Source organism: Xiphophorus couchianus, chromosome 14 (genome assembly GCF_001444195.1).
Source record: "Xiphophorus couchianus chromosome 14, X_couchianus-1.0, whole genome shotgun sequence".
In the NCBI taxonomy this organism is placed as follows: Eukaryota; Metazoa; Chordata; class Actinopteri; order Cyprinodontiformes; family Poeciliidae; genus Xiphophorus; species Xiphophorus couchianus.
The window spans coordinates 18342647-18368698 of NC_040241.1; the positions used below are offsets into that span (position 1 = coordinate 18342647).

General features: G+C 41.9%; 2 protein-coding genes across 9 annotated transcripts in view; both read right to left on the reverse strand.

Annotated features, from left to right (window-relative positions):
* Positions 1–33: 33 nt before the first annotated feature.
* Positions 34–10755, reverse strand: tmem88b (transmembrane protein 88 b). Its single transcript, XM_028038288.1, has 3 exons — positions 10414–10755; positions 6778–7179; positions 34–973 (listed from the first exon to the last, which is right to left on the reverse strand). The coding sequence occupies exons 2-3, from the start codon at positions 7171–7173 to the stop codon at positions 689–691; spliced, it is 681 nt and encodes a 226-aa protein (XP_027894089.1). The 5' UTR covers positions 7174–7179; positions 10414–10755; the 3' UTR covers positions 34–688.
* A 3051-nt stretch (positions 10756–13806) lies between these two features.
* kdm6ba (lysine (K)-specific demethylase 6B, a) overlaps positions 13807–26052 on the reverse strand; it is a 108712-nt gene continuing 96466 nt past the window's right edge. For all 8 annotated transcript variants that reach the window (XM_028038267.1, XM_028038266.1, XM_028038270.1 and 5 more), the window contains 19 exons: positions 25895–26018; positions 24832–24927; positions 24433–24712; positions 24270–24323; positions 23940–24107; positions 23669–23842; positions 23026–23574; positions 19221–22585; positions 19001–19127; positions 18774–18879; positions 17919–18219; positions 17778–17846; positions 17390–17538; positions 17158–17272; positions 16887–17074; positions 16664–16805; positions 16430–16556; positions 15447–15617; positions 13807–15350 (listed from right to left, as the gene is read on the reverse strand). In XM_028038267.1, the coding sequence (XP_027894068.1) occupies positions 15333–15350; positions 15447–15617; positions 16430–16556; positions 16664–16805; positions 16887–17074; positions 17158–17272; positions 17390–17538; positions 17778–17846; positions 17919–18219; positions 18774–18879; positions 19001–19127; positions 19221–22585; positions 23026–23574; positions 23669–23842; positions 23940–24107; positions 24270–24323; positions 24433–24712; positions 24832–24927; positions 25895–26013 (6318 nt within the window). In that variant the 5' untranslated portion in view covers positions 26014–26018 and the 3' untranslated portion in view covers positions 13807–15332. The remainder of the gene's footprint in view (positions 15351–15446; positions 15618–16429; positions 16557–16663; positions 16806–16886; positions 17075–17157; positions 17273–17389; positions 17539–17777; positions 17847–17918; positions 18220–18773; positions 18880–19000; positions 19128–19220; positions 22586–23025; positions 23575–23668; positions 23843–23939; positions 24108–24269; positions 24324–24432; positions 24713–24831; positions 24928–25894; positions 26019–26052) is intronic.

Sequence of the window (26052 nt, forward strand, 5' to 3'; positions counted from 1 at the left end):
TCACTCTCACTGGTTTAAAAAAAGAAACAACTCTTGAAAAATCCAAGAACTTTATTTATAAAAAAGGAAATGATGCAGGCAAAGTTCACAAAGCTAAACAATAAACTACAAGCTCACAAGTACAAGTTTTCCATGATGATGTAACTGGATAAGAGGCAAATCTGTTTGTCATCACCCAGCGCTATTTTCAGATTTCCTCTTTCCTGTGAATTATTCAGGAAAGTCACAGATGGCTCCATGTCCGGTAAATATGCTGCTTTTGCATAAAATTTGCCACATTTTTTGCGGCAGTTTTTTTTGTTTTCAATCTGTGGCTTCATTTTGATCCTCTAGTTTAATCAGCTGCAAACCGACAGCATTCATTAAAATCCATTAAGTGAAGCATAATCTGTACTTTTCATAATTGAAGGTTATAAAAGAGAGGGGAGTTCCAGATGAAGGAAAGGTAATCGGGATGATGTCAGTAGAACTGGAGTCTATCCTTCTCACACACACACACACACACACACCTGTAACCTCCCATATCAGGTATTGTTCTGATTTGATACGAGACATTACACACATTCTTCTGGTTTTGTTTTATTTTTTCCTCCTGTTTCTGAATCATTCTACCCGACCTTCATCCTGCTTCCCTTTGATGTGTCATCAAATAGTCTCCCTCGCCCCCTCGCCTTGCTTCTCTCCTCTCTCAAACCCAGACCTTTCCCTTCCCGCCGCTCTCGCCTCCGTTTCTGCCGCCGCAGCAGCCGGTGCCCAGGCCGCGGTGCTGGGTGGCCGGCAGGTTCTTGTACACGGCCCGGCTGTACGGGATGAAGCACAGGCCCAGCTGGAGGTGTCGGGCCAGACGGCAGTACGCGGCCAACGCCAGGACCAGCAGAGGGGTGACCAGGAGGAAGCCCACCACCAGCAGAGCCACGCAGCCGCCGTCAGTCAGCAGGTCGGAGCAGTAGGGGGTCGTGCCGTGGGGGCGAACCTGCAGACGAAGAACAGGAAAACTGCAGTGAGGGGTTTGGTGAGGGGTACAGCACTGTGCAAAAGGCAGTTTCTCTTTTACTGCCTTAAATCCACTTTTTTCACTTCTGATACCGATACGGATATCTGAGGCTTAGTATCAGCTGACACCAATCCAATAAAGAAAAGAGCCCTGAATTGAACAAAAACGTCCATTTTTTTTAAACCCACAGACATAAATGTAGCGAATTACAAACTTATTTGATGACTCTGCACCAGAATAGCACTCTTAAATACAGCAATAGCTTTCTGAGCCTGGTCAACCATGTAAAAACAACACAACCTTAATTTATTCAGTCAGAGCAATTTGGAATATAACAGCCAAATGTAAAATAAATAAAGAAACTGACAGAAACAATTGGTTGACTACTTTTTTTTTTTTTTTAATCGGCCCACAAAGGGGTCTTTTTGTGGGCTCTAGTGTCCCTTTTTTCAAAGTAGGCTGACAGGAAAGGGGGAAGGAGAGGGGGGAAGACATGCGGTAAACGTCGTCGGGTCCGGGAGTCGAATCCGCGACAGCCGTGTCGAGGCTACGTTTGCCTGAATGTGGGTCGCGCTAACCCCTCCGCCACCACGGCACGCCCTGGTTGACTACTTTAGGTTGTAAAAATAAAGTCCAACAAACTTTCTTTCAAATGGTTCAGAAATTCAATTAGAAATTCTAGATATAATGTAAAATAAATAAAGTATAACGTCTCTCTAGCATCTCTAGGATTTATAATTCTCAAGCGTTTCAGAATGTTTTCCAAGGTTTTTCCAGGGTCTAGACTAATTTTCAAGCAATTACTGGTTTTAATGATTACCATGTTATGGTGTCTCATTACTATTTTTAAATGAACATTAAAAACTGTATTTTGTCTGTGTTAGCAAGCAGAAGAAAGAGGAAGTAAAGTTCATATATTAAACCCCAAAAGAGCACCAAGTGTCAAAGTTCGCCACATTTTAGTCTCTGTAGCTGAATAAGGAAGCTCTTTTGGGAGGTTTCTGTCCTCCCTACATCCAGAAGGAAGCGCCAAAAGCAGTTCTCTCTCTCCTGCCAGCGTGAAATGTGTTAGCTAGCAGCATGTGTGTGGTCTTCAGACTGCCGTGATTTTTGTCTGTTTCATTTGGTACCAGATTTATTGGACTGCTGGAATTTTAGCCAAAGCCGTTTGCTTTCACTCAGCAAAACAGCCAAAATGGAACTCATCCTGCAAGACTTTTTAAAAACTCAAGGAGCAATTACCTTGTAAAAAGCAGAGGGGGTGGTAACTAGTTCCACTTACTCAGTTACGTTTATTAAGCGTGCTTAGTGTAATTTAATCTTAGTAATCTATTTGGCATATTTTTAACAGAGTTTAATAAAACTAATAATATTGAAAAGTGGGACGCCATTTAGTGATTCGTGACTCAGTGTTACTCAAAAACATGGTCGTCGCAATACCAGTGTGCACAATATTCATGTAGCAAAGCATTACGGAAAAACAAACAAGATTGAGAAAAAAACCCATTGGTTATTAATATCGACAGTTTTACATATTCGACAGATATGTTAAAAATGACAAATATCAGTTGACACCAATGCTAATGCCTGCATATCCTGCATCTCTTCACTTTTTGGAGTGTAATAACTGTTGCCTAATATATTCCAAGTGTTGTGAACTTACATTTTTCATGCTAATGTAATATTTAGCTAGGTGTCAGAGCAGCAAATGATCGCATTGGAGATAACTGACATTGCTTAAAATGCTAACAGTCACAGAGTGATGGAAGCACAGATGAGGAAGTAGTGATGTATCCCATCTGATATTTTAAACATTGTCGCCACTGCAAAATCTTCTAATATCGTGCAGCCCCACGATATTAGAAGCTTTTTGAAAAAACAAAACAAAATAATTCCTCTGAAAATGATTAGGAGATAAACATTAGAAAAGTATAAATGAAGAAGACTGTGTTAAACCATCACAAGATGCAAAATATAAAGAAATGAGAGTTGCCTCAAGACTTTTGCACGGTGCTGCGTATAAGAGAAGAGGTCACGGATAAAAGCAGGAGATGACGCACTCCGTGTGGTATGTACGAGGTGAGGACAGGCGCTAGTTTGTAATCTGAAACGAAACGCTCACATTTATGGGCAGCATTAAGAATCACCCTCTCAAAAATAAAACCCCTTTACGTAAAATGAATTAGGCTCAAACCTTATGCCGAACTATAAAGTCCCAATCTCTGTTTTCTCAACGTCTGACTGGTGCATGCTGTTGAACACTTGTTGCTGAGCAATAACAGAGGGAGTGGGTGAAGAGGTGAAGGGATCACCATTTGAATGTGGGAGGGAAGCGGAGAGACAGATGGCCTGAATCATCCTTATCGGCCTTCGAGAGACGAATGTTTGAGCGTCCAAACAAAGCGCAGAGAGCAGAAACGGTTTCCAGTCCCTCAGCAGCATCAAAAATAAAACCGATAGCAGCAAATCTATTGCTTTGACAAATTAAATTCTGTTTTTTAAAATTATTTTAATATGCATGAAGTTATCTAGCTTTTGTTTTTGTTGAGTAATACAACAAATACATGTGAATAAAGTCGAAGCTTTATTCACATTCAGGAATAGGCCAGAAATCGCAGCAATTTGTAGCTCAATCTGCTGATGTTTTCTACAGGTAGTCAGTCACCAGCAGACTTGAATTAACTTTCACAGACCAGTGTGGGATGCTCCCCCTCTATCTCAAAGTCTTGAATCAATCCCAAATGTTGTGCTTGTATTTGCATTGGGAGATGTCAGTGCAGCACAAATGAGAAATCTTCAGGCTGCAAAAACAACTAAAAAACACATCTGGGAGATAGCTGGAACATTAGGAGCGGCTAAATCAACATTTTTTCTACATTTTGGGGAACAGGAAAAACTCTTAAGCTTCTTAAGATGTAACTGGATCTCTTTATATGTCCATGTATAATTAAGTATATCTGTACAGTTGCAGGAAAAGGAAACGTCATAAATTTATCACAGTTCACTGGGTTGGGGAGATTGATAACTGTTTAAATCGTACCTCGACTTGTTTATAGATAATGATGGTTTTATAAGACTTCCCAGATTGAAAGGCTACAAAAAACAGCTCCTCTGATTCATTTCTGATGTCTTTCTGCCCTGGAATTGTGTTAAACTCCTGATTTTATAGTGTTGCTCTCACAATAAAGATAAATCTATTGTTTAAATATGCAACAACTTCACCAGTGACGTGCGGTCAGGGGAGGCAGGTGAGGCAGTGCCTCACCAGCCATCATGGAAAGAAAGAAAATATATAATCATAAAGTAATTTAAATTGTTATATTCATCCGGTGGTTTGCACTAAAAAATATTTATTTTTCATGTAGCTTCACCAATTTCGATTTTTATTTGTTCAAAATCGCTGAATTTTCTTATTTTCCCATTCAAATGCTTGGAAGCGATGCCGGTGAGGCAGCAGCGAGCTCTGCCTCACCTTGGATTGCGCAACCCCTGGCTCTGCGCTGGCTGCTAAGCGGAGAGAGCATGTTGCTGTACGGCGTCAATAAAATGGTTTAAACAAATTTAATATGTGAACTTATTTCCAATAATTTAGCTTATGTATATAATGTACAGTGCTTTTTGTCACCAACTGTGTTTGTGTAACGTGTTTCGTGTAATGAGCGATTATAAACGGCAGAGAACAGGTTCGAGGTGAGGCAGGCAGTTCTCTTGCCTCATGGCAGGGGGCGCTCAAGATCCCAGACGTTCGTCTTGTTCACTCCTCAACTGCCGAGTAAGTGACAGCGAGCTAGGCTAAACGATTCGGGAAGCAAGTCAAGTGCAGCGATAGATTATAATAGAGATAGTGATTTTTTTCCTCTCGCTTATCCCGACTTTCGACATGGATGACTACATTACAACACTAAAAAAGTTTTCTCAAGTGGACTTTCAATCGAAGCAGGTAAGACAGTAATAACATTTATTTTGTTTTGTTTTTTAAGGAAATGTGTGTTTTGTGAGCTACAGTTTGTATGTGTAAGAATGCAGAAGTGAAACATAACCTGTAAACTGCTGTCAGTCTATGCATCTATTTGCAAATCTGATTCTGATGACGTCAGTGCCTCACCAGCTATGAACCTCACCGCACGTCACTGCTGATGGTAGTCAGTAAATCAACTGCGCAGGTTATTAGCTGCTGACATTTAGCCTAAATCCAACAGACCCAGCAGGGTTTTACTTAGTTCTCTGATAAGAAGAATTAACATCAGTTTTGTTAAATCTGTTATGAATTTTTGTGCACTTTCAATTAGATTTAAATCAATTTAGAATCTTTTAAATACTGGGTCTTTTTAATGTTCTCCTAATGGAGAAATCCTGTAATTTGGTTTCTAAATTTGAGGTATCTGAAGTAAAATATTCTGTGTGTTTGAATCCTTTGTACTTTCTATTCTTTTGGTTTGTCTCGTTCTTCCAGCATGCCAGAGGCTGGATAATCCCCCTCTAATCCGATGTCACATGGGGTCTGATTGTGAGAGAACATGAGAACGGAGAGAATCCTGGTTTCTCTGGTCATTAAAGGGAGGTCGGCGATTTAAAAAAACAACAGAAAGGAGTTTTTTGGACAAATCCACAAAGCCTGGATGACGTTTTGATCCAATACAGGGTGATTAAAGCCAATAACACACAGGTAGTTTCTGTACTGATCACTTTTTATATTATTTTCTTTGTTTATTACTTAGTTTCAGGAAACCAGTTGCTCTTCTGGCTCCCTTGCTCCCTCCAGCTTCCCATCTCCTCAACATCTGAAGGGACGTCAGATCTATCTGATTATGAAATCTCTCATCAGAGATGGAGCCAAAACTCCACCCTCCGCCTCAAGCAAAACTATTTCAAACTTCTGGATCAAAGTTATAAGATTAGCACTTTCAGATGTTTCATAAAAGGATGGGTTTAACCATCTTCCAGCCCCCTTGTAGTCTGGTGTTTAAATGCTATTTTATGGGATAGACACAAAGTGGTACATATTGGTAAACTGGTAAGAAAAATGTATGATTATATTTCAGTTTTTATTTGTAAAATGCCTGAAGATGATATTTGTTGTAAACTGCTGCTATTTAAAGAAACTGAACTGAATCAAAGAGGGCCCTCTTTACATGATGGTGTCCTGATCATAGGAGAACAAATCTGAACATTTTGGGCAGCCTGTTTTTTTTTTAATCAATCCACTTTCCAAATATGCATGAATACTGCTGATCTATCAAAAATTATTGTAGTGGTCGATTATAGTGTAAAAGTACACAACGTCACAGGTCAGTACATTTTCAATTGGCTTCAATCAAGAAAACTTAATTAACTTAATCTTTTTCTACTTTGCTCAGCAGTAAACAAGGATTTCCTTTCGTTTTGCAATTAATTAGATTTTCTTATGTTCTGAAACATAAGTATAGGTGGTTGGATTTTCTCCAATAATTAAAGCAGCATAGGGAGAGTACAGGATAGCAAGTAACACAGCATTATAACCACCTGAAAACAGTCGAATTAATAATTAATTGTAAGACCATGTCAATACTGAAGAATAAAACACGTTTAAATCGCCTTGGTGTTGTTTTCATTTAGACACCCTATTATCCCAGCTGTACCTGAACGAAGCATCAGCAGCTGTTGGGTAAAATTGACTCTCAATGGAGCATTTTTTACAGTGTAGCTGCATGCTGGCTGAACGCGGTATCGGTTCTGCACATGTTCATATCGAACCGACAGGGCCGGACATTTTCGGTATGGATGCATAAATCGTCAGTTCTTACCGTAGAGTGACACAGGAAGCCGAACACCACCATGACGATGGCCGGGGTCAGGATAGTGCCGAACACAACGGCGGCGAGGCAAGCGTTGATGGCGGCAATCACCAGGTTCTGGGCCGTCACCAGCACCGAGCAGGCCCAGCAGTCCAGCGACCCACGTAGCTCCAGAGGGGCCTCGCTCCCCACAACGCCACTCTCGGCAGCGGAATATGGAGGAGGTATGACCACACGCGACGGGGTTTCTCTACCTCCGCCCACAGCGGTGGTGGATGCCAGGGAGTTGGAATGGTGGAGATGCTGCTGGTGGTTGGAGTGGTGATGGAGGTGAGGCGGCAGCTCCTCGGAAAGGTCCAGGGCCTGGTGGTGGGCCCCCTTCTCCAGAGTGCTGCTCAGACTCATGGTGAACTGTACAGAGAAAAATAGAAAGAAAGAGGCAACAAATTTCATGAGCTACAAGATAAAGCGGGTTAATTTGATCAGAGTTGCCTCTTTGACTTTGGGTTCATGAAGAGGTTAGATGTCTAATCTGTGAGGAAAGTGTCTGAATCTCTGAGAGGTGATTATCATCAGCAAGCTGATTGGCTGAAAGGAAAGGGGCCCATAATTGCTATTTGTGTGTTGTGGTGAAGAGATGAAACTAACATCAAGGTCAGGGTATGTTTGTGTTTTCTGGATGTGAAGTTGTTGCATATTTAAACAATAGATTTATCTTTATTGTGTTGATGTTGCTTGAACTTTGTCCCTTTTTGCCACATTACAACCACAAATCACATATTTTGCTGTGATTTTATGGAATAAACCAACACAGGGTAGAACATACCTGAAATGGAAGGAGAATTATGCAGTTTTCCAGTTTGTTTTGCAATGGAACTATGAAAACTTAGGGATGCATTTGTGTTTTCTTGAATACCCATAAACAAAACATGTGAAACTACTTTCCTTCAGAAGTCACCTGATTAGTAAACTATGTGGCCCGGTGTGCAATTTAGTCTCAGTATAAATTCTGATTATGGGTTAGGGGTTATGGTTAGGGTTGTTATTGTGGTCCAGTCAAAGTCCAGACCAAAAACCAGTTGAGAATTTGCGGCAAGACTTAAAGATTCATCTTCACAGATGTTCTCCATCAAATCTGACTTAGCTTTAGCTATTTTAAATGGAAGAAAAGACGATAATTTCAGTCCCTTGATGTGCGAAAGTGTTTTAAAAAAATACTCCAAATGATTTGCAGCTGTAATGACATGAGAAGAAGTGGTTCTACAGAACATTGTGTCAATACAAATTTTGTTTTCAGGTTTCTTTTTTTTAAAGAAAAACAAATGAGAAAACCTTGTTACCTCACAGTTTATTTATTTATAGGGGCCGATATCTTACTGCAAAGCACTGCCTTATTCTGCATACCAAATTCCTCTTCCCCACATTTAGATTTTGATATAATGTGTTAGATTAAGAACAGTTTTATTACTCCTGCTTTTAGCGAAGAATATCAGCAGAATTAGATTTACAGCCTTGTTCGACCACATTTTTGGATGAGACTTTTTGAGTTCGCCAATGTTCATGTTTTCAAACTCTGATGCCAGAGTTTTAGTGAAAGTTCTGGTTGGATCCAAGATTCCTTAGTTTGAATTCATCCTGTTTTGGACATATTCGTTTTTTTTGTGTGTGTGATAAGCAGCTGTGTCTGGTACAGGATATCCTCACCTCTCGAGGGTCATGAGACAGAGGAACAGATTAAAAAAACGGTCACTGCACTTAAAAGATTCCACTCTTGTTAATATGTCAGTGCTTTGATGCAGGGAATTTGTACCGGACCTCAATTTAAGAACGTAGAGACTGATTCTTCTGCAACTGCAGAAAAAGACCAACTCCAAACCATCCAACATTCAGTTGTAGTCAGACCACATAGATTATTTACTCATTTTGATTTTTGTTTAGGTGAGATCGCCGAGCTAAAAATCTACTATGTTTTTATCCCTGCATGTATATTTGTCTTTAAAGTGCTTTGAGGTGACACCAGTTGTGAATTCGCCCTATGCTGAAAACAGGAGCGGGCCGAGAACTGACCCCTGTGGTGCAACATAAACTCAGTTGATCTGCGTTTTTCATACATTGAATTGGGTGTTTGAATGTGAGACAAAACAATCATGATCCAACCCTGGGGTCTAAACATTTCAAGAAATTTCTAGAGAATGGGGCAGAAGCAAAACTAAGCTTTTACCTTTGTCAAATTTACAAGTTTACGAAACTACAGCAATTACAGCTTAAAATGAAATTGATAAGAAACATTGTGGGGAGCTCATAAACCAAACATTAAGAATCAGCTGGGTTGATTTTTTTAAACCCTTGTTAAAATAAGATCAGGTCGAGTGAGTGACTAATTAGAAAATATTAGTGTGATGTAACCTGTTTGTTTAACATGCCCCTAGTCTATTGTTGTCCCAAGTGTTGTGAGGTGGAAGGTCACAGAGGAAGGCCTGGCAGGAAGGTGCATTCGCGCTCATGCTTGTGTGTGTGTGACTCAGTTGTACCGCACTCCTACTACTGTCTGAACAACAGTTTCTCTTCATGATGTGCTTTAGTTTTCACTTGGAGGATGTAGTTTACGAGAGCAATTCATATTAATTTATGCCTTCATGATAGGATGAGGTGTGAAATTTTCAAACTTTGTTGAAATTGATTGGAAATTGCATGCAAATATGGTAATTAGCATTTTAGAAAAAATAAAATTATGGGTGCTAAAGCTGTAAGCTTGCCCTCGGCTAGAGTATTGACATTAATATCTTTGACATTTCTAACCAAATGTAGTGACAAATGAACTAAAAAAATTGCACTCTAAAACAGGTGTTACTTTCTTTTTGCCCTTAATTTTGCTCTTTGTCTTTCGTTCAGAATAACTTACATGATTAAATGTTTAGGCAAATGTTAGATGACGAACCTAAAATATCAAATTGAGGAAATTTCACCTTTCCCTGGGTGTTTCTGGTTTTCCTTGAAGTCTAACCTGCTGATTCAAAATGAGTAATTAAATTAATTTTAGTTTTTAAAAGAAATTTAAGTACTATAGCAGAAAAAACTAATCCGTAAATGAAGGAATTACTGTTTTGTTCCCCATTCAATTTTTTTTTTTTTTGGTGTTTTGTCGGCACTAGACAACTGATCAAAAGAAAAATGTCAATTTCTCAACAATTGCTTTTGTATTAAAAAGTTTAACTTATGTTTGTTTTTTTTGTTGTTGTTTTTTTTCTTAGTTTTATTTCTTAGTCAAAAAAAAGTGGAAATTTTCATTTGACTTTTTATTTCTCTCCCTTTTGCATAATTTATAAGGTCAGTCAATAAAACAATAAGGTTTTTTAGAGAACCTTATTGTTTTAGGTGCTGTTTGAATTTTTTGTTTGTGGAAATAGTTTATGACGCCAACATAGAGAGCCTAACTGCGGGGTGTCGGGCTGCAGCGCATCCTATCTGTTCTTCTTTCTCTGTGTGACATTAATCTGAGCCAAATTAGCTCCAATGTTTCTGTTTCTCTGAAACTCTTAGACCTGAAAATCAGCTTGGAATGTGCAGACGTTCGTCTTTTATCCCAGATCAGACGTGCAGAGAAATGTAAGGAAATGGGAGAGATGCTGCAGCTCTTGTACTCACGTTGTGATGTGTGGCCCGTTGGACCTCTGGCTGTTCCTCCTCCAGATTTGCTTCTCGTCAGAATGACTGCAGGTCACTTGGTTTCTCTGCTCGACTCAACAACACTCTTTCTTCTTTCAGCTGTTTTTCCTGCTTTTTTTCTCGTATGATTTTGTTTGTTCTGGTGGTTTCCAGCTGCTCCCTGCTCCTTCTGGTTTTTCTCTCCTTTATCTCAGTTGTCAGCCACTATATTCTCCTTTTTTTTTGTCCTAGTTGCAACTTTAAATCAGTTGCTAACACCGTGTGCACAGATGCTGATGAAAAAACTAGCTCTCACAGTTCCTCTGGTCTTTGTTTTAAGTATGTCAAACTTTTACCTCCGCCTCTTTTACCCCCTGCCCACCCATCTGATTGCGCCCACATCCAGCCTACTTTCTCTCCCCTCCCATCAGACTTATCAGCCTCTCTCCAGCGGCTCCTCTCAGCGGACGCATTCCACCGCTCATATCCAGGACATGCTGCCCCCCACCCCGACATACCCAGCAGTGGGGGCTGGGTACGTCTTTCAGGGGTCAGCATGGGGCGGCGGGCCTGATAAGTTGAGGTTCAGGAGAGTAGAAGACATGGGGGAAGGGCCACTCAGTCCGACTTTTGGTGCGTCTCCTCATAGTTATGGAGCAGACGAACCAACGGTGCTGAAATATATGTTGGTTAGTGTTCGGTTTGGTGGATCAACTTCTTTTATAGCAACTTTTCAAGTACATTTCCAAAATCTCAGTGAAAATAAAGAGCAAAGAGTAAAACATCCAAAGCCAGCTGCAGGGTGTTCATTTCCTCATATTACATTCAGAGCTGACATTGGATTGCATTTATCAGTGCAGTATAAGTGTGTTGCTATTGCAAAGAACTGCTGGGATACAACCAAGTTTTCCACACATCGTGCATTCAACATCCTGCTTTAAAGTAGTTTGTTTAGATCCTTTGTAGAGAATTTGACCACAGTTCATATACTGTAAGTCTGGATGTCAGTGTAGAGTTTTGTGGACGTTGAAATAACGGAAAAGGAGAAAAATGTGGGTTCATCAATGTCATGACTAAAATATATCCTATGTATTATCACAATTTCTAAATACAGCCATAAGTTTCAGTACATTTTATTTTGAAGTTATGTTATTGATCAACACAAATAAGTGCACATATAAGGAAGGAAAACAATAAAGGGCTATAATTAAAAATATATATATTGTTACGTCATGTATTGCAGCTTCTTTTACTCTGATACCCTTAAATAAAATGAACATTCCTGAAATATCAACATCTAATAGAAGAAAATGTATAAATTTTTGCACAGGTTTTATATTTTTCTTTTCAAACTAAAAATAGAAATGGAAATAATGGTTCTTTTAAAATTACAACAAACTTCCTATAGTTTGTTGCATATATTTATATCTTGTAGAGCACTTCTGGATAGATGAAAACTACATCTCGTTGCTTGTACTTGTGACAGTGCAATGACAATAAAGTTGAATTCTATTCTATTCTATTTGTAAAAATAAAAAAAATAAAATACATGTTCTGTCAAAATTTCATGTAACATTTGCGTCTCTAAACTGTTTTTGTCCTGTTGGGTTAAGAGATAAGATGGCTCTTCTCTGCAGATTCTGCCACTACATGCAGAATCTGTAGTTGCTGCATAACATAACATGAAAAAGTTGAAGGGTTGTTAATAGTGTGTTGTGTTGAAATATGAATGCATTATCTGCAGCTTCTTTGTAGTAGTGAAGCAAGAAGAACAAGATGCCCAGAGATGGAGGAGGGCAAAAAAAAAATGAGTCGGATGATAAAACATCAGAGCATAAGCTCAATAATTAGTCTCGTTAGATCCTGATTTTCCACCCTTTTTCCTTTGCTTTGAGCTTCGCAATGTTTATTTACACGATGTGACCACCATCGTCCACATATACTCCCTGTCCTCCAAAAACGGCCCGAGGAACACCACAGGGACAGCAGTCAAACCCAACACATCCAGTTTTTTTCCTCTTTTCTTGTCAGAAGAGATGAGATAGTTTCTTTGCGATCTTTGCTCCCATGCTTTGCGAGAGCAGCATAAACAAACTTCAAAGTTGTGACCATCGTGATTGCGCCAGTGGAACGTGATTGTACGGCCCAAGTGTTTTGTCTTGGCAGCGAGGAGGACGTGAACTCTTATCACCACCTGCCTGCAACAGGGTGGACAGATATATGGACGGAGGTGGTCTTCCTTTGTGTTTTCAAAGCAGGATTTCCTCCTGCTTGTCCCTCCACTGCCCCTTTGGCCTGCAGCGTGACCCGACAACGCGGCCACCTGCCAAATCTGTCGTTTCACATCAGAACCGAAAGTTGAGCCCGCAAACAAGCGGCAGAAACCGGGATAATGCAGAGATTTCTTTTGTCGACGGCTCTTTAAACCTTGATGTCAAATTTCTCAACCATCGCATCGTCGACATACGTCTGATGGAGCGAACAGGAATCATGAGGTCATTGTTGCCCTTGGAGCGAATTACATCCTGGTACATTTCTGTTTTAAAAAGCAAACTTTAGTCGTCTGTTTTCTTTCTGTGAGCCCAAGAAATGTAATCCCGCCTGTGGATTATCAGGGAGGAAACTGAGCTCTGACGGTTTTGTTACGGCTCTCCACTTTTTCCTGCGCTGCTATCGAGGAAGCTTGTATAAGCTCCTTCCTCAGTTTACACATGGAAGCATTTTTTTAAATACATATTTTCATTGTAACTAACAGCATTCCCAGGCTAATGAAACAATCCAAACAGATGATTTTAAAACTCTCTTTGACAAGTTTCATATAAAGCATAGTATGCAGATATATGGAGTTACAATGGTAAATTGTTGAATTAATTTGTAGGATTTAAACGATGACGATGTACAGAAATATATATTTTTTGCAACATAAACCTTTGGGGCTGTACAATTAATCAACAACAATGTATTTACAATACATTTTCAGACTAGAAAATCAGTAGATAATATGTCTGATAAAATTTTCAATAATTTCACTGGACTCTGATCCAGAACCACACAGCATTCTGGGAGATGTAATTATTAATATTTTAACAGTTTGCTAATGTCTTTTATTAAGACTTTCTGGCTGAAGTTGCTCTTGGAAACATTTATGATCTTGATAAGGCCCAAAAAGAAAATTAGTTCTTGCAAGGTGTTTACCCTGGTAGCTGCTGAGAAAGTTAAAAAGTAATAGAAAGTGACCCAGATGAGACGGTTTCTTCACTGGTTCTAAGCAGATGTCTACTTGCTTACTTCTGCAAATATTAACACTAAATCAAAAGATCTCAGCATCAAGCTAAACAATTGAATATGGTGAACTTTTTCACTGATGAAAACAGGGAACGGCAGACCATTTGCCTGGATTTATCAAGTGTTTATTTAATTAATAGTCATAGTAATGTCACACAAATTCACAAGTGTTTAAGACATGTCTGGCTCAGTTTGGTGTGTGTGTCTGCAAGTAGGTCTGTGTGAATTCGCTAAAACAGTGCAGTTATAAATAAATGACCACAAAGAGAAGGAAAAGGTAATATTGCAACAGGAAAAATAGATTTCTCAATTTTAGAGGACAAAAAAAAATTGTTCAAAAGAGAACATTTAGCACCATCTATCCCATTATATTCAACAAATATCATAAAAATCTTGTCTAAAAGCCCCCTATGTAGTAAAAAAAAAAAATTACCATTTCTCAAAACACTTTGGAAAAAAATTTTTTTTTTCCTTAATGAGGATACAAACACAGCATTCCATTAGTCATCTCTACGTGAGCAGTGTGTCTATCATCTACAGGAAAGGTGGTGTTATATTCAAGATAAAGATTTAATTCAATATATATCAGGAGCGAAAAGGCAGAGGTCGAGAGGCAAGCACCAGGAAAACATCGCCCTCCACCGCCACAGAGATGCCTCCACGATTCAGTTCATACAAAGCAAGTCACCGTGTCCAAAAAAAAAAGAGGAAAAACAATGTACAATTCATTAAAAAGGGAGAACATTAATATCCAATAAATAGAGAAAACATTTTTTAAATTAAATGTACAATTGCTAAAAGAAAAATAACTGCATACTGAAAAGAGAGGTACAGCACAAACCTTTTTTTTCTGGACAAAGTTCATACAGAGCTAGAAAAAAACAGAACAAAAGACCTGATGATGTGTGACAGCTGAGTATTAATCTCCAGAAGAAATAAAGTATAATTCATAGGAACAAGATTTACAACAAATACAAGCATCTGAAAAAAAACCCACCAACTCAACCCCTCCCCTTAAAAAACTTGCTAAAACCCGTATTTTTTGAAGCATTCCAAAAAATTGTAATTTTTAAAATACTTAATGCTTTAGAAAAATGTTCATATCTCTATTATTAGTAATTTCATTTTCTTTCTTTTCTAAATACAAGGCCAATGTGGTATATATCTAGGCTAATCTAGTTTAGAAAAACAAACTGAAACAATAAATTATTTAGAAAAAGACAGCACCCCACGAAATTTTCAAACGGCATGTACAAATTTCAGTATTCAAGACAACAACAAAAAAAAAGCGCCATTGAAACAGTTTCTCCTCCACAGTTTGTTCAATGCCAGCACCAGCTGCCCTGCTGCCAGGGTTTCTGCTTCAAAGCACCATCTGAGAGTAAACTGGGATTTTGATGGCAGCTTGTTTCTTTTCTTTCTTTTTTTTTTCCCCCACTTTTGATTCTGTAAACAGTAACAAGTAAACGTATTCAGCTGGATGATCAGCAAATCGTTGCAGTAGCAAAAAAATAATAATAATGAAATGGTGGGTTTAGAAACCAAAGTGAAAACTGTCTTCTTTTTTTTTGTTTCTTGTCCTGGCGCTGCAGGAGTTTTGGTTATGGCTGTGGACACTCAGAGGAGGAGCTCTGTCACCGAGAGGACGACGCCTGGTGAGAAACACAAAAACAGCCACAGTCAGACGGTTACTCTGAGACAGAGGATTCTCCGTTCGGAACGAATCGGAGCTGGAAAGGTTTGCTCACCAAGACGAAGGAATCGTATGCGTTCATGAGCTCCTCTATGCGGTACTGCTCCAGCACCACGACGTTGTTCAGGTTGGGGCTGCGCTGTCGGGTGCAGTCCTCACAGTGAACCACATACGTCTTCCTGCTGCTGTTCTCACACGTCACAAACAGCAAGTTGAACACCTCCACCTGTGGCAGAAGGAGTTTGTTTCGCATGTTAGCATCATTGCAGTGGCCTCCTGCGTCGATTATGTTTGTAAAGCCCCAAAAAATATTTGTTTAATGTGATATTGGTACGACTTAGCAACATCGTGTGGTCGCCTTTTTGACACTGAATTCTGTTTTTAGATTAGGTTATTTTAGTAAATTTTTGATGAATTATGAACATAAACACCTATAAATGTTTAAACTGCCCCCTATTTTGGCCAGATAACTCCTATAAAATGAGGAGCTCTTGATCAAACTAAAATAAACTCCAGTAGGCAGATAATTATTAGTCACAAAGCCGCATTTTCCTGCCGTCTGATTTTAAAAAAATGATTATTTAAAATGTATTTTCGCTGTTCAAGAAATTTTAAATTAAGTCTAGACTAATTTGAATACAGTACAAACAAAACGTAGGTCTGGATCAGGGCACCATCTATCCCATTATAGTAATAATTTCTACTTTCAGGTTTTAAATGGAGAAAAAAAACTTTTGAATGAGTAGGGATACTTTTTCTTCTGTGGGATGTTGATATTTGTGGAAATTTATGCTTAAAAAAAGCAAGGAGTTTCTAACCTGAAGACAAGAAAATATATCTATTTTTCCTTTGCTCATTAGGACGTAATTGTAGATAAGAAAACCTCCCTTTGAGAAATTTTAAGTCTGTAGAATATTGGGTATTTTGGGTTAATTTTTTACATTTCCATGAAAGTGAATATAGTTAGCTTCATTGAATTAATGCAACTAAGTCTTGAAATGCAAGACGTTTCGTAGGCGTTGACCGATAAATACTCACATCACACTCGTTGCAGTAGTAGGCAGGCTCATCTTTGACCCGACTCTGATAGGAAATCTTCTTTCCCTCAGATACCAGTTGGTCCCGTAGGATCTGGATGTGTTTCATGGACTGCAGCAGGCAGTGTCTGGAAAGAAGTTGGAAAATGTTTCTTTAAAGTGGCTTTGGATGGTTTATGTTTCATTTGTAGATGTGGAATAACTTCTCAGTTTGTTAATTGTAATCTGTTCTTACTTGATCATTTTGTAGGTGTCTGGATCGGTGATCTTGACAGTGCGGGCCACATTCCAGGAAACATGAATCATAGGAACGATGGATTTGACTTTCTTCACTTCGTTCCACTCAAACCTCTCCAAGGCCAGTTGGTACTGGTAGCCTGTCGGCATAATTTTGAACAATGAGACAAAGATCCTTGCAGATTCAATCGACATTAAGCCACCAGAGGACGCCCCCTTACCGTTGAGAGGTCCGACGTTCCAAGCAATGTTGTTGCACCAACCCACGGCCTGCACCCAGTGAACAGTACCGGCATTGATCCACACCAAGTCTCCGGGCCGCTGGATGAAGCGATAAACGGGGATGTTGGCGCTGTAGAGGTCCTCCAACACCGGCCACCAGGACCCTGTTAAGTAGTCCACTCCATGCCTGAAGAGAGAAATGAAAAGAAATGTAATTGAATTATTTAAATATTTGATTACAAAATCATCATGTTATCTTCCTCTGCTCACTTTTCACAGAAGTCATTGATGGCCTCCCAGTAGTCTTCATGCACAGAGAACCACTCGCAGTCCCCAGGGCCGATGTTGATGTTCACTGAGCAGAAGTTATTATTTTCCTGGTGACCTGTTGAACAAAACCACATAATATCAGCAGCAGTATTGGTTTATTGACCTGGGGGAAAAAAAAGAAAAAGTTTTTCTGTGTTGTAACATTTTTTTGCCATGTCTGAGTGTCGTTTACCAGGCGTCCGGCTGCCAGGAACCTTCATGTAGAGCTGGACGGTGTTCATGCCGAGGATGGTGTGTCCAACGTGGCTCAGCATGTTCCCACTGGAGGCGACGCGCATAAATGCCGGAAGCTTCTGCAGCTCCTGAAGCTGGGCCTTCCACCTGAGCAGAGGTAACACATATGAAGCCTGCTTTCAGCAAACATTATTTACATACCAAATGTTTCAAACAGTTGCTGTCAGAACTGGACATGAATGTCATCGATTTTGGGCTTCGAATGAGTCAAACTTATATATTCATCTTTGATGTTTAAATAAATGCCCAGTAACGAGTTGCACCACATGCTCTCTTTAGCCATCAGCATCCCTAAAAAAGTAAATAAAAATTGAGCTTCTGCTTACCTTTTGGGATCAGACAGGTCGATATTTGTGCCAAATTTGATGATCTTTCCAACAGGCTTCTGCTCTCCACTAAGAAAAACATGGCTGTTAGAACATGATTCCAATCTTTTAAATCTCTATCGCATTTAGTGCCATACATACTTGTTGCTCTCTTTGGAGCCATCTTTATTAGCATCAGCACCAACGAGTGGCTTCTTCTCGTCATCTTCATCCTCCTCGTCGCTGCCTTTCTCTTCCTGGAGGCTCTCTTGGAAGCTGGAGGCCTGGTACTGGGCATACTTGGCAATGGTGGTGTAGGAGCGGCTGCTTTCGCATGGCCACGTCTGACCCGTGCCGTTGGCATTCCAGTTCTCATCTGCAGGCTGCTGCACCTGAGTCCTCACCTCAACCGCTTGGTCTGCGCTTGCTTCCACCAGAGACTTTGTGGAAAAGAGTCCCAAGTCTGCAAAACATTGAGAAAGAATGTTAGACATATAGAACAATGAAAGATTATAAGAAAGTCGTTTCCCATGGATATTAGCGATGACTTGACACAAGTCAATATTTCAGTGTAAATTGCTACGACATTGGGCTAAGTAAAACACTCTTCACTGAAGATGTTCCTACTGAAAGAAAAAAAACTCAAAGCTAGATACTTTTGGTGTTAGTGGGGATGTTTAAAGCGAAGTCTGTCATAGTCATCTAAATACACTTTTTTTATTTTGGATGTGAGATGTGAGAGAAACAGAGAGAGACAGAGCAAGACCGCAGGAGATAACAGGAAGTCTAAATGTGGTACATCAAAGATCCTGTTTTGGAAGTTGCCGACTTCTAATCTTGAGGAAGGTGATTGAGAGTCAGAATCTACATTCTCTTATAAATACAAACTGATGGTTTTTTTTCAGTGTAATGTTTCCACTTTCTAGGCTAGAGCAATATTTTACATGCTTTTGATAGGGTGCATCAACAAATCGAGCCTAATTTCCTTAATTTTGGGTGACAGGTTGGGTAACGTACTGAGTCGAAGAGATCCAGCTAGTCCCCTAATGACCGTAACAGGATTCTTTGGGTCTGTGCAGAACTGCAGCAGGACCGGAGAGAAGGCATCCCTCTTGCTCTCCAACTGCAAACAAGAAAAAGTGATTCTAAGTCACCACAAGATGGCAGCACATTGCTGTGGCTTTCTAACTTAACACACTATGCTACAGATCAGAAACACAAAGTGTGTTAAGAAGTTGACATACATAGATGCTAGGTGTAGGGGGGTTGAGTTTCTCCCTAGGAATGGGTTCATCCGTACTTATGATGGGTTTAACAGAGAAGGCTTGAAGCAGATACGACTCTTTGAATTTCCCTTTGATACGAGCCGACCTGAAATCACAAGGAGACAGGAACAAAATAAATGTGGATGTACTTTAGGATTTGATAGTTAAAAATACTATTAAAGCTTCCATGTGAACTTACTTGCAGGAGCGGATAATCTCACTTGCAGTGTTCTTGATGCTGATTTCTGCGAGAGGAATCCTCTTCTCCTCCACCTCAGAGGCGATGAATGTCTCCCTGTCCCCGCTTTCCACCTTGATGAGCCGAATCTTCAGCTCCTTGGGCGGACCGTCCGAAAGCGCCTTTAATTTCATCAAGTCTGTGGAACCTAATAACGAGCCGGCGTCTGTGCCATTTTTGGGTTCAGAAGACACTTCCCCTGAACTCGAGGTCCATGCTGCACGCTCGCTAGAGGAGCCAAAGCCATCTTTCCGTTTCTTTTTATCCGATTCACAATGAGCTCGATCCTTCTCAGATTCTCGCCTGTGGAGATTGAGATCACCCAGAACTCTGCGGTGTTTTTTCTTTTTGTGGCTCTTGCCGTCTCTGTGGCGTTTGTGGCTGGAGCTGGAGGATGACGACGAAGAAGAAGCATCGTCTCTCTTCTCTCTGTGCTTCTTCCTTTCCTTCTTGTCCTTGTATTTCCTGCTGCTGTGGCTGTGACCATGTTTCCTTTTCTTGTCTTTGTGCTCCTTCACTTTCTCAGGTTTGTCTCTGTCCTCTGACTTCACTTGGCGGTCGGATCTATCAAGTGAATGTCGACACAGCATGACTTCACAGCTCTTTCCCAGCTCCTTCAGAGAAGACTCTGAGATGGTGGTCAGCTGTTGTTCGGTCTTGATGACCTTAATGGGCTTTATGGTTTTCCTCTCCTCCATGGAGTTCACCCTTTCCTCCATCTCTCCCTCATCTGTCCACACGTCACTGTCCTCTGTTTTTATCTTCTTATCCTCCAGTAGTGAATGAGGAAAGGATTTCTGAGATGGGACAGCAGGACTGAATGGTGGGCTTGTTGAATCACTCGTGGGAGAACTGCCTTGCTGCTGGCGGCAGATATCAGGGCCAAGCGACAGCGAGGAGGAATATTTGACACCAACCAGAGCGGATGGAGGTGGTCTCCCAAAAGGCCCTCCTCGATAAGCATACTTCTGGCTTTCCAACAGTGTTGCCAAAGACTTAAACGTACTATTTACCCCCGTCTGATGGAGGTGGGGTCTTTGAGGAGGCGGAGAACAAGACGGCGCCTCGGAGTCCTCCTCAGATTCTTCATCAGCTTCGCTTCTGATCTGCTCTGGGAGGCCATAGAGCTTAGCCAGGTCACTGTGGCGGTAGTTTGTATTCCCTACTCCAATTTCCATGTCCACAGTTGGCTTGGTGCTCAGAGGAACGCTTGGGGCAGCCTTATGGTAGACCTCCTCTTCGTCAAGGGATGAAGTTCGGCTACAAGGAGATGCCAGAGAGCCTTGCCGGCTGAGCACAGGTGGGCTTGGATTTGATCCCAAATCTTCCTGATTAGGCTGATGCTTTGTGGCTGGGATCAGGTCTGGGGCACACAGGTAGCTCTTCATGGGATCAGCACCTGGGATAAAGTTGTGTATGAGAGCTGCACACCCGTTCTTCTCACTGCTGTACAGTTCCTCCTCTTTTTTGATCGATTCATCCAGCATTGCCATAATGTTAGCCAGACCATCAGGGAGCATTGTGGACATTTCAGAGGGCTCCTCCTCAAACTGAGCACTGTCCGATTCGGTACCATTGTTTTCCCAACTGCTTTCAGTCAACTTCTTGTTGATTCCCCTGGCAATGGCTGAGCTTGATGGTAGAGGTGGCAAGGGGAGGTTGTCTCTAGAAAATGCCTGATAAAGTTTGGGGGGCTCTCTAATTGCCAAGGTAGGGAGGTCTCTCTCCCTGCCGGAGTCTTTGGATTGGTTGGGTGCTGCTTGCATTGCTGGGGGTTTGCTGGGGTGTATGGGCTGGTTCATCCCTGAGGTATTGAGTGTTGAGGGATTAAATGTTGCGCCACCACCACCATTACTCCCCATCTCCCTGAGCCGCTGCTTCTCTCTAGCGTACTCAGTTTGAGGTGTGAGGGGAGGAGGCCGTAGCCTCTCTGTGGGGTTGCTGGGGGCCTGGGCAGTCGGAGCGGGAGGTACACCGCCACGACTAAGCCAGGGGTACGGAGGTGACGCCTGGGAAATGGAGGGTGGTGCAGGTGAGGGAGGCGTAGGAACGGAGAGGGGAGGAGGTGGGGGCACTGTGGGGGTGTTTCCAGAGAGAAGTCTTTCCAGGTTTTCAATGGCAGTCTGCTCTTTTCCTTTAGCACTGCAGAGGCTTTCCTCTTTCTTCTGCTCCATCCTTTTTTCCTCCTCAAGTTTTCTCTTCTCCTCCTTAGCCCTTTCAATTTCTCTCTTCTTTCTTTCCAGTCTCTCAGCTTCCCTCCTCTTTCGCTCCTCCTCTTGTCTCTCCCACTCTTTCCTCTTCCTTTCCTGCTCTCTCTTTTCCCACTCCAGCTTTTTCCTCTCTTCCTCCAGCTTTGCCAATTCCCTTCTTTTTCTCTCCATAAGAATTTTTTCCATTTCTCTTCTTTTCCTTTCCTCCTCCTGCTGCTGTTTCTTCTGTCTTTCCTCCTCCAGTTTTCGTCTCATTTCCAACTCTCTCTTTTGTTTCTCCTCTTCCTTTTTCCTCTCCTGCTCTTCTCGGTCTCTCCTCCGCCGCTCCTCGGCTTGCATATGCCCCTCCAGCTCAGCGTCGAGCTTATCTAAGACATCTCCCATCGACTGAGGGACAGAAGTTGAAGCTTGTGGAGTGGAGAACATCTGTGTCGATGTGGAGTGCGGCTGATGATTCGGTCTGGATCCTCGAGACAAAGTGTTGACAGAAGGAAGAGAAGCTGGGCAGTATGTAGAAGGGGAATTGGGAAGAGGATTTGAATCTCTTCTTGTGATTACACTGTCCTCCACTCTTTGGTTCCCCAAGGAGAACAAAGATGATGAGGAAAATTGACGAGGAGGTTGTTGGGGGTTAGCCTGAGCATAGTATGACATCTTCCCATTGGTAGGCGGGGATCTTGTAGATTCCTGGTGTTGAGGTTTGGGCTGGTCTTGTTGTTGAGCCCGGCCTCTCTGACAACCTGGCTGCAGCAGAGCATCCATCTGAGATTTGGGGCTGGTGGAGTTCTGGGTCTTTGGATCTGTCATTCCTCTCCAACTGTTTTGATTTGTGCGGTTGTTCACAGAGCAACCACCAGGGGGTGACATAGATCTTGAAGAGACATTAGCCACTGTGACTCTGTCTGAGCTGCTGGTGTAGCGGCTGTTAGTGCAGGAGGACAGAGACATGGGGGGGTTGGATGTGATGACAGGCGTTCGGGTGGAGTTGGTTGGGGGCACAGTGGGACTGATGTGGCGCTGATGCTGATGGGAACCTGAAAGTCGACTGTCTACAACCTGATTGTGGCTCTGCTGGGGTTGAGGTAGCAGACCTGGAGGCACGTAGACCCTAGACTCCTGAAAAACAAACAAAAAGTTACATCAGTTGGTGTTACTTCTAGTTTTAAAGGCACAATTCACATTATTAAACATGTTTCCCAAGCTAAAAAATTTGTATGTGAAGGCAGATTGGAGATGCAACATTCTTGAAATCACTGGTGTGGTGTCTGATTTTATCAGCTACGTCCCTCATTGTGTTGTATGTATGCTGCCAGTTTTGGTGGCTGACTTTTTTTTAAAGAGTCATCTATTTTATCCAAAACAATGACCGAGTAAAATAGTTTGTTCTGGCTCTGTATACTGGAGAACTGTGCTTTAGAACGCAGCTGAAATCTAGCTATTACCAGTTATGACGTTCAAACAAATTGCTCGGTTTATGAAGCAGGTTTTGACATTTCTAGTCCATTATTGCACATCTATTACTGCCTCTCATACAAGCTTGACTGACTTCTACTCACCAGGGAATGACTGCTGGGTCTGCTCTGGTATCTCCAAGCCTCACTGGGACCACTTTGTTGCTGCTGAGGTACTGAGGTGCTGCTGGCAGGAGGAGGGGGTGGAGGAGCACCAGGGTGTCGTAGCCCCGGGTGAGGCTGGTAGTGGCAGTAAGGCACACTGCTGCTGCTGCTGTTGTTTTTGTTGCTGGTTGCAGAAGCGTTTGCTGGTGACGACTGAGCTCTTACCCGATGATCTTTGTCTCCCCTGGTTGGAGTAGGCGGTGTGTGGCCCCCACCGAGCAGGCTTCTCTGTTTGTTTAGACCACGGGGCTCCACAGCCTGGCAGGAGGGGCCCAGATCCAGTTTGGAGCTTGGATTTGGGTAGGAGGAATGAGGGGAGTGATGATTCACCGCCTGAGGTTGTAGCACATCTTTCTGCAGGTGGGGAGCACATCCCTGATGGTAGCCTCCCGGAGATGAGTTCGGAGGATGGGGTGAGAGGTTAGAAGGGCTGGAGGAGTTGGGAGAGGTCTTTGAGGTGTAGCTGCACATCCCTTGTTTATTACTTTCCTGATAAACCAGAGCACAAGAAAGAAAACAATTAACCATACACCAAAACAATGAAGCTGAAAATGAAATATAAAGATTCTGCATCTGTTTGTACCTGATACTCGTGTGGATGTTTTCTGTCAGATGTGTGGGGCTTCCAGGGGACGCCATTGTCCTTATGGATGGGGTTCCAGAAAGCAGGTTTTAGGGCATGGTGGTGAGTTGGAGTCTGCTGTTGAGACGATGATGGAGACTGGCCAGAAAAATGCTGCAACCCTGAGTGGGACACCTGCACATAGATTGAAACATTAAAGAAACAAACTGAACAATCAGACACTGGAGGACAGGCAAGGTGATAGGATAAGTAGGAATACGCTGTTGTGTACCTGATCCAAACTCTTTCTCCTCTTGCTGGGACTGGGGGTGTCCTCGACTACTGGATGAGGAGGTATGTGATGGGACACTGGAGGAGTGTGTTGGATGACCGAATGCTCCCCCAGAGGAGGACCTGGTCTCTTCAGCTGACCCCCCGGCATCTTCCCTGGGTAGCCTCTCTGTTGTGTGCAGAAATTAATGTTAATAGAAATATCAGAGAAGCTCATCAATAGTTTAACTAGATTGTCTCTTGTCATCGAATCAGTGAATGCCTGACTTGGGCTTGTCTTTTGTATATATAATGAAGAAACAAGGTCACAGCCAATTAGAGAGGCTCCTACCTGGTGTACCTGAGCCCGCATCTCTTCTCCCAGCAGTGGTGGACCCTGGGGATCCTGAAAACCCCCCCAAACCAAAGCAGATGATGAAACCAACTGAAAAAACATGAACGGTTCATTTGTTTCTTGAAGCATAGAAAGTGTCGTCGTCGGTTCCCCCCCTCACCTTCAGCAGTGGGTTTGGTCGGTTAGGAGGAAGATGTGGGTTGAGCAGATGTGCGCCGCTACCGGGGTAACCATTAAAGAGACGCATAGTGTGGTCGTTGGGCAGGGACAGAACCGGATGGGGATGAGGGGCATGGTGGGAGTCGTACTGCTGTTCCCATACTCTGTGAGGAGGAGGAGGGGGAGGATGAAGATGTTGAGGGGGAGGCCTCTGCTGCTCCCGATGCATTCCTGGGAACATTGCTGGTGGGAGATCAAGCTTTTCTTCTCCCCGCATCGGCCTGGACATTCAAATAAAAGTTGAACATTGGTGAAACATCTATAGATAAGACATTTTTAAAACATTAAGAAGCTAATTCAAGGAGACCAGTACTAGAATTTTGTTTCTTGGAGCTCTTACCCATTACTTAAATATTTACTGTGATGGTTTAATCCACCTAGCGCTGCAGGAGGTAGATGGTGAAGTAGCTGCGGTTGGTTCATTGCAGGTGAACACCTAATTGAAAACAGAAAAAGCAATGAACGGCTCAAAATCTGCTTTCAAACACTTGAAGTTTTATGTCACTAAAATTGACTGACTTGGATTCTGAGGACGCTTGTACTGCTAAAATATAGTGATAATCACAGTAGCGATCTGCGGATTTGCACTTCTAAAATCTATATTTCACTAAATCTAAGAAATATACAACCTCTTTGGTGTTTAAGTACAGAAAAATTAATAGATTTTGTCTCTGACTATTTAGTAAAAGGCGAGTAGAGGTCCATTGGTTGATAACTAGAATCAGGCAGTTTTCATCTGAATTGGCCCCAATTGTTGACCATTAAAATATTTTCTGTTTTTCTATCAGTAAAGCCCAACACACAATGACTGTGTTGTTTTGTTCTGATCAGACTTTTCACGTTCCGATCAGATTCTTACTTGACGCAAAGGCTCCAACTTGAGGATTCCCTCTACTGAACACGCAAGATTGAGTATTCACGCAGGAGTATGTGGTGGAAATCACAAGTCAGTCCGGCAGTAAGCAGATGCCAAAATGGATCGGGTTTGTCTTGGGCCTGTGGTGTGCTGTTACTGTATTTGATGTTCTCAGTGTCATTGAAATGTTTAAATGAAGTCAAAGGAAGTACAATATCTGTAATTTCTACTACTGTTCATTTAGGTTGTTTAGAACAGAAGTAGACTTCAGCAATTGTAGGCCGTTTTTGTTCTTTGCTAATAGGTTTAGTGATTTTTAAACTTTTTCCCAAAAGGATTCGTCTACAGCAAGATTGCAATTCGTAACCTGGGGATTTGGTTTGTTGTTTAGGAAAAGAAATGGAAATTATTCCTTGGTTTTCAGACTTGTAGCTAAACCAAAGTGATATTGGTAGGACTTTGTTCCAAGCTGTAGCTCTAAGGTAGATTTGGCACTTTACAGTAAACAAAGAGGAAAGATTGTGTACTGGTTGTCATGGTTACAAACCTGGCAGTTGTCTGCCAGGCGCGGCCGCTCACGGGATGCCATGGCCCCCGGTTGAGTCCGTCCAGAGGGAAGGAGTCCCGTGTGCCTCGCCCGCTTAACTGCTCCACTGAGTGATGCATCCAGCCTGGAAATCAGCAACACCCACCTCATTAATACTA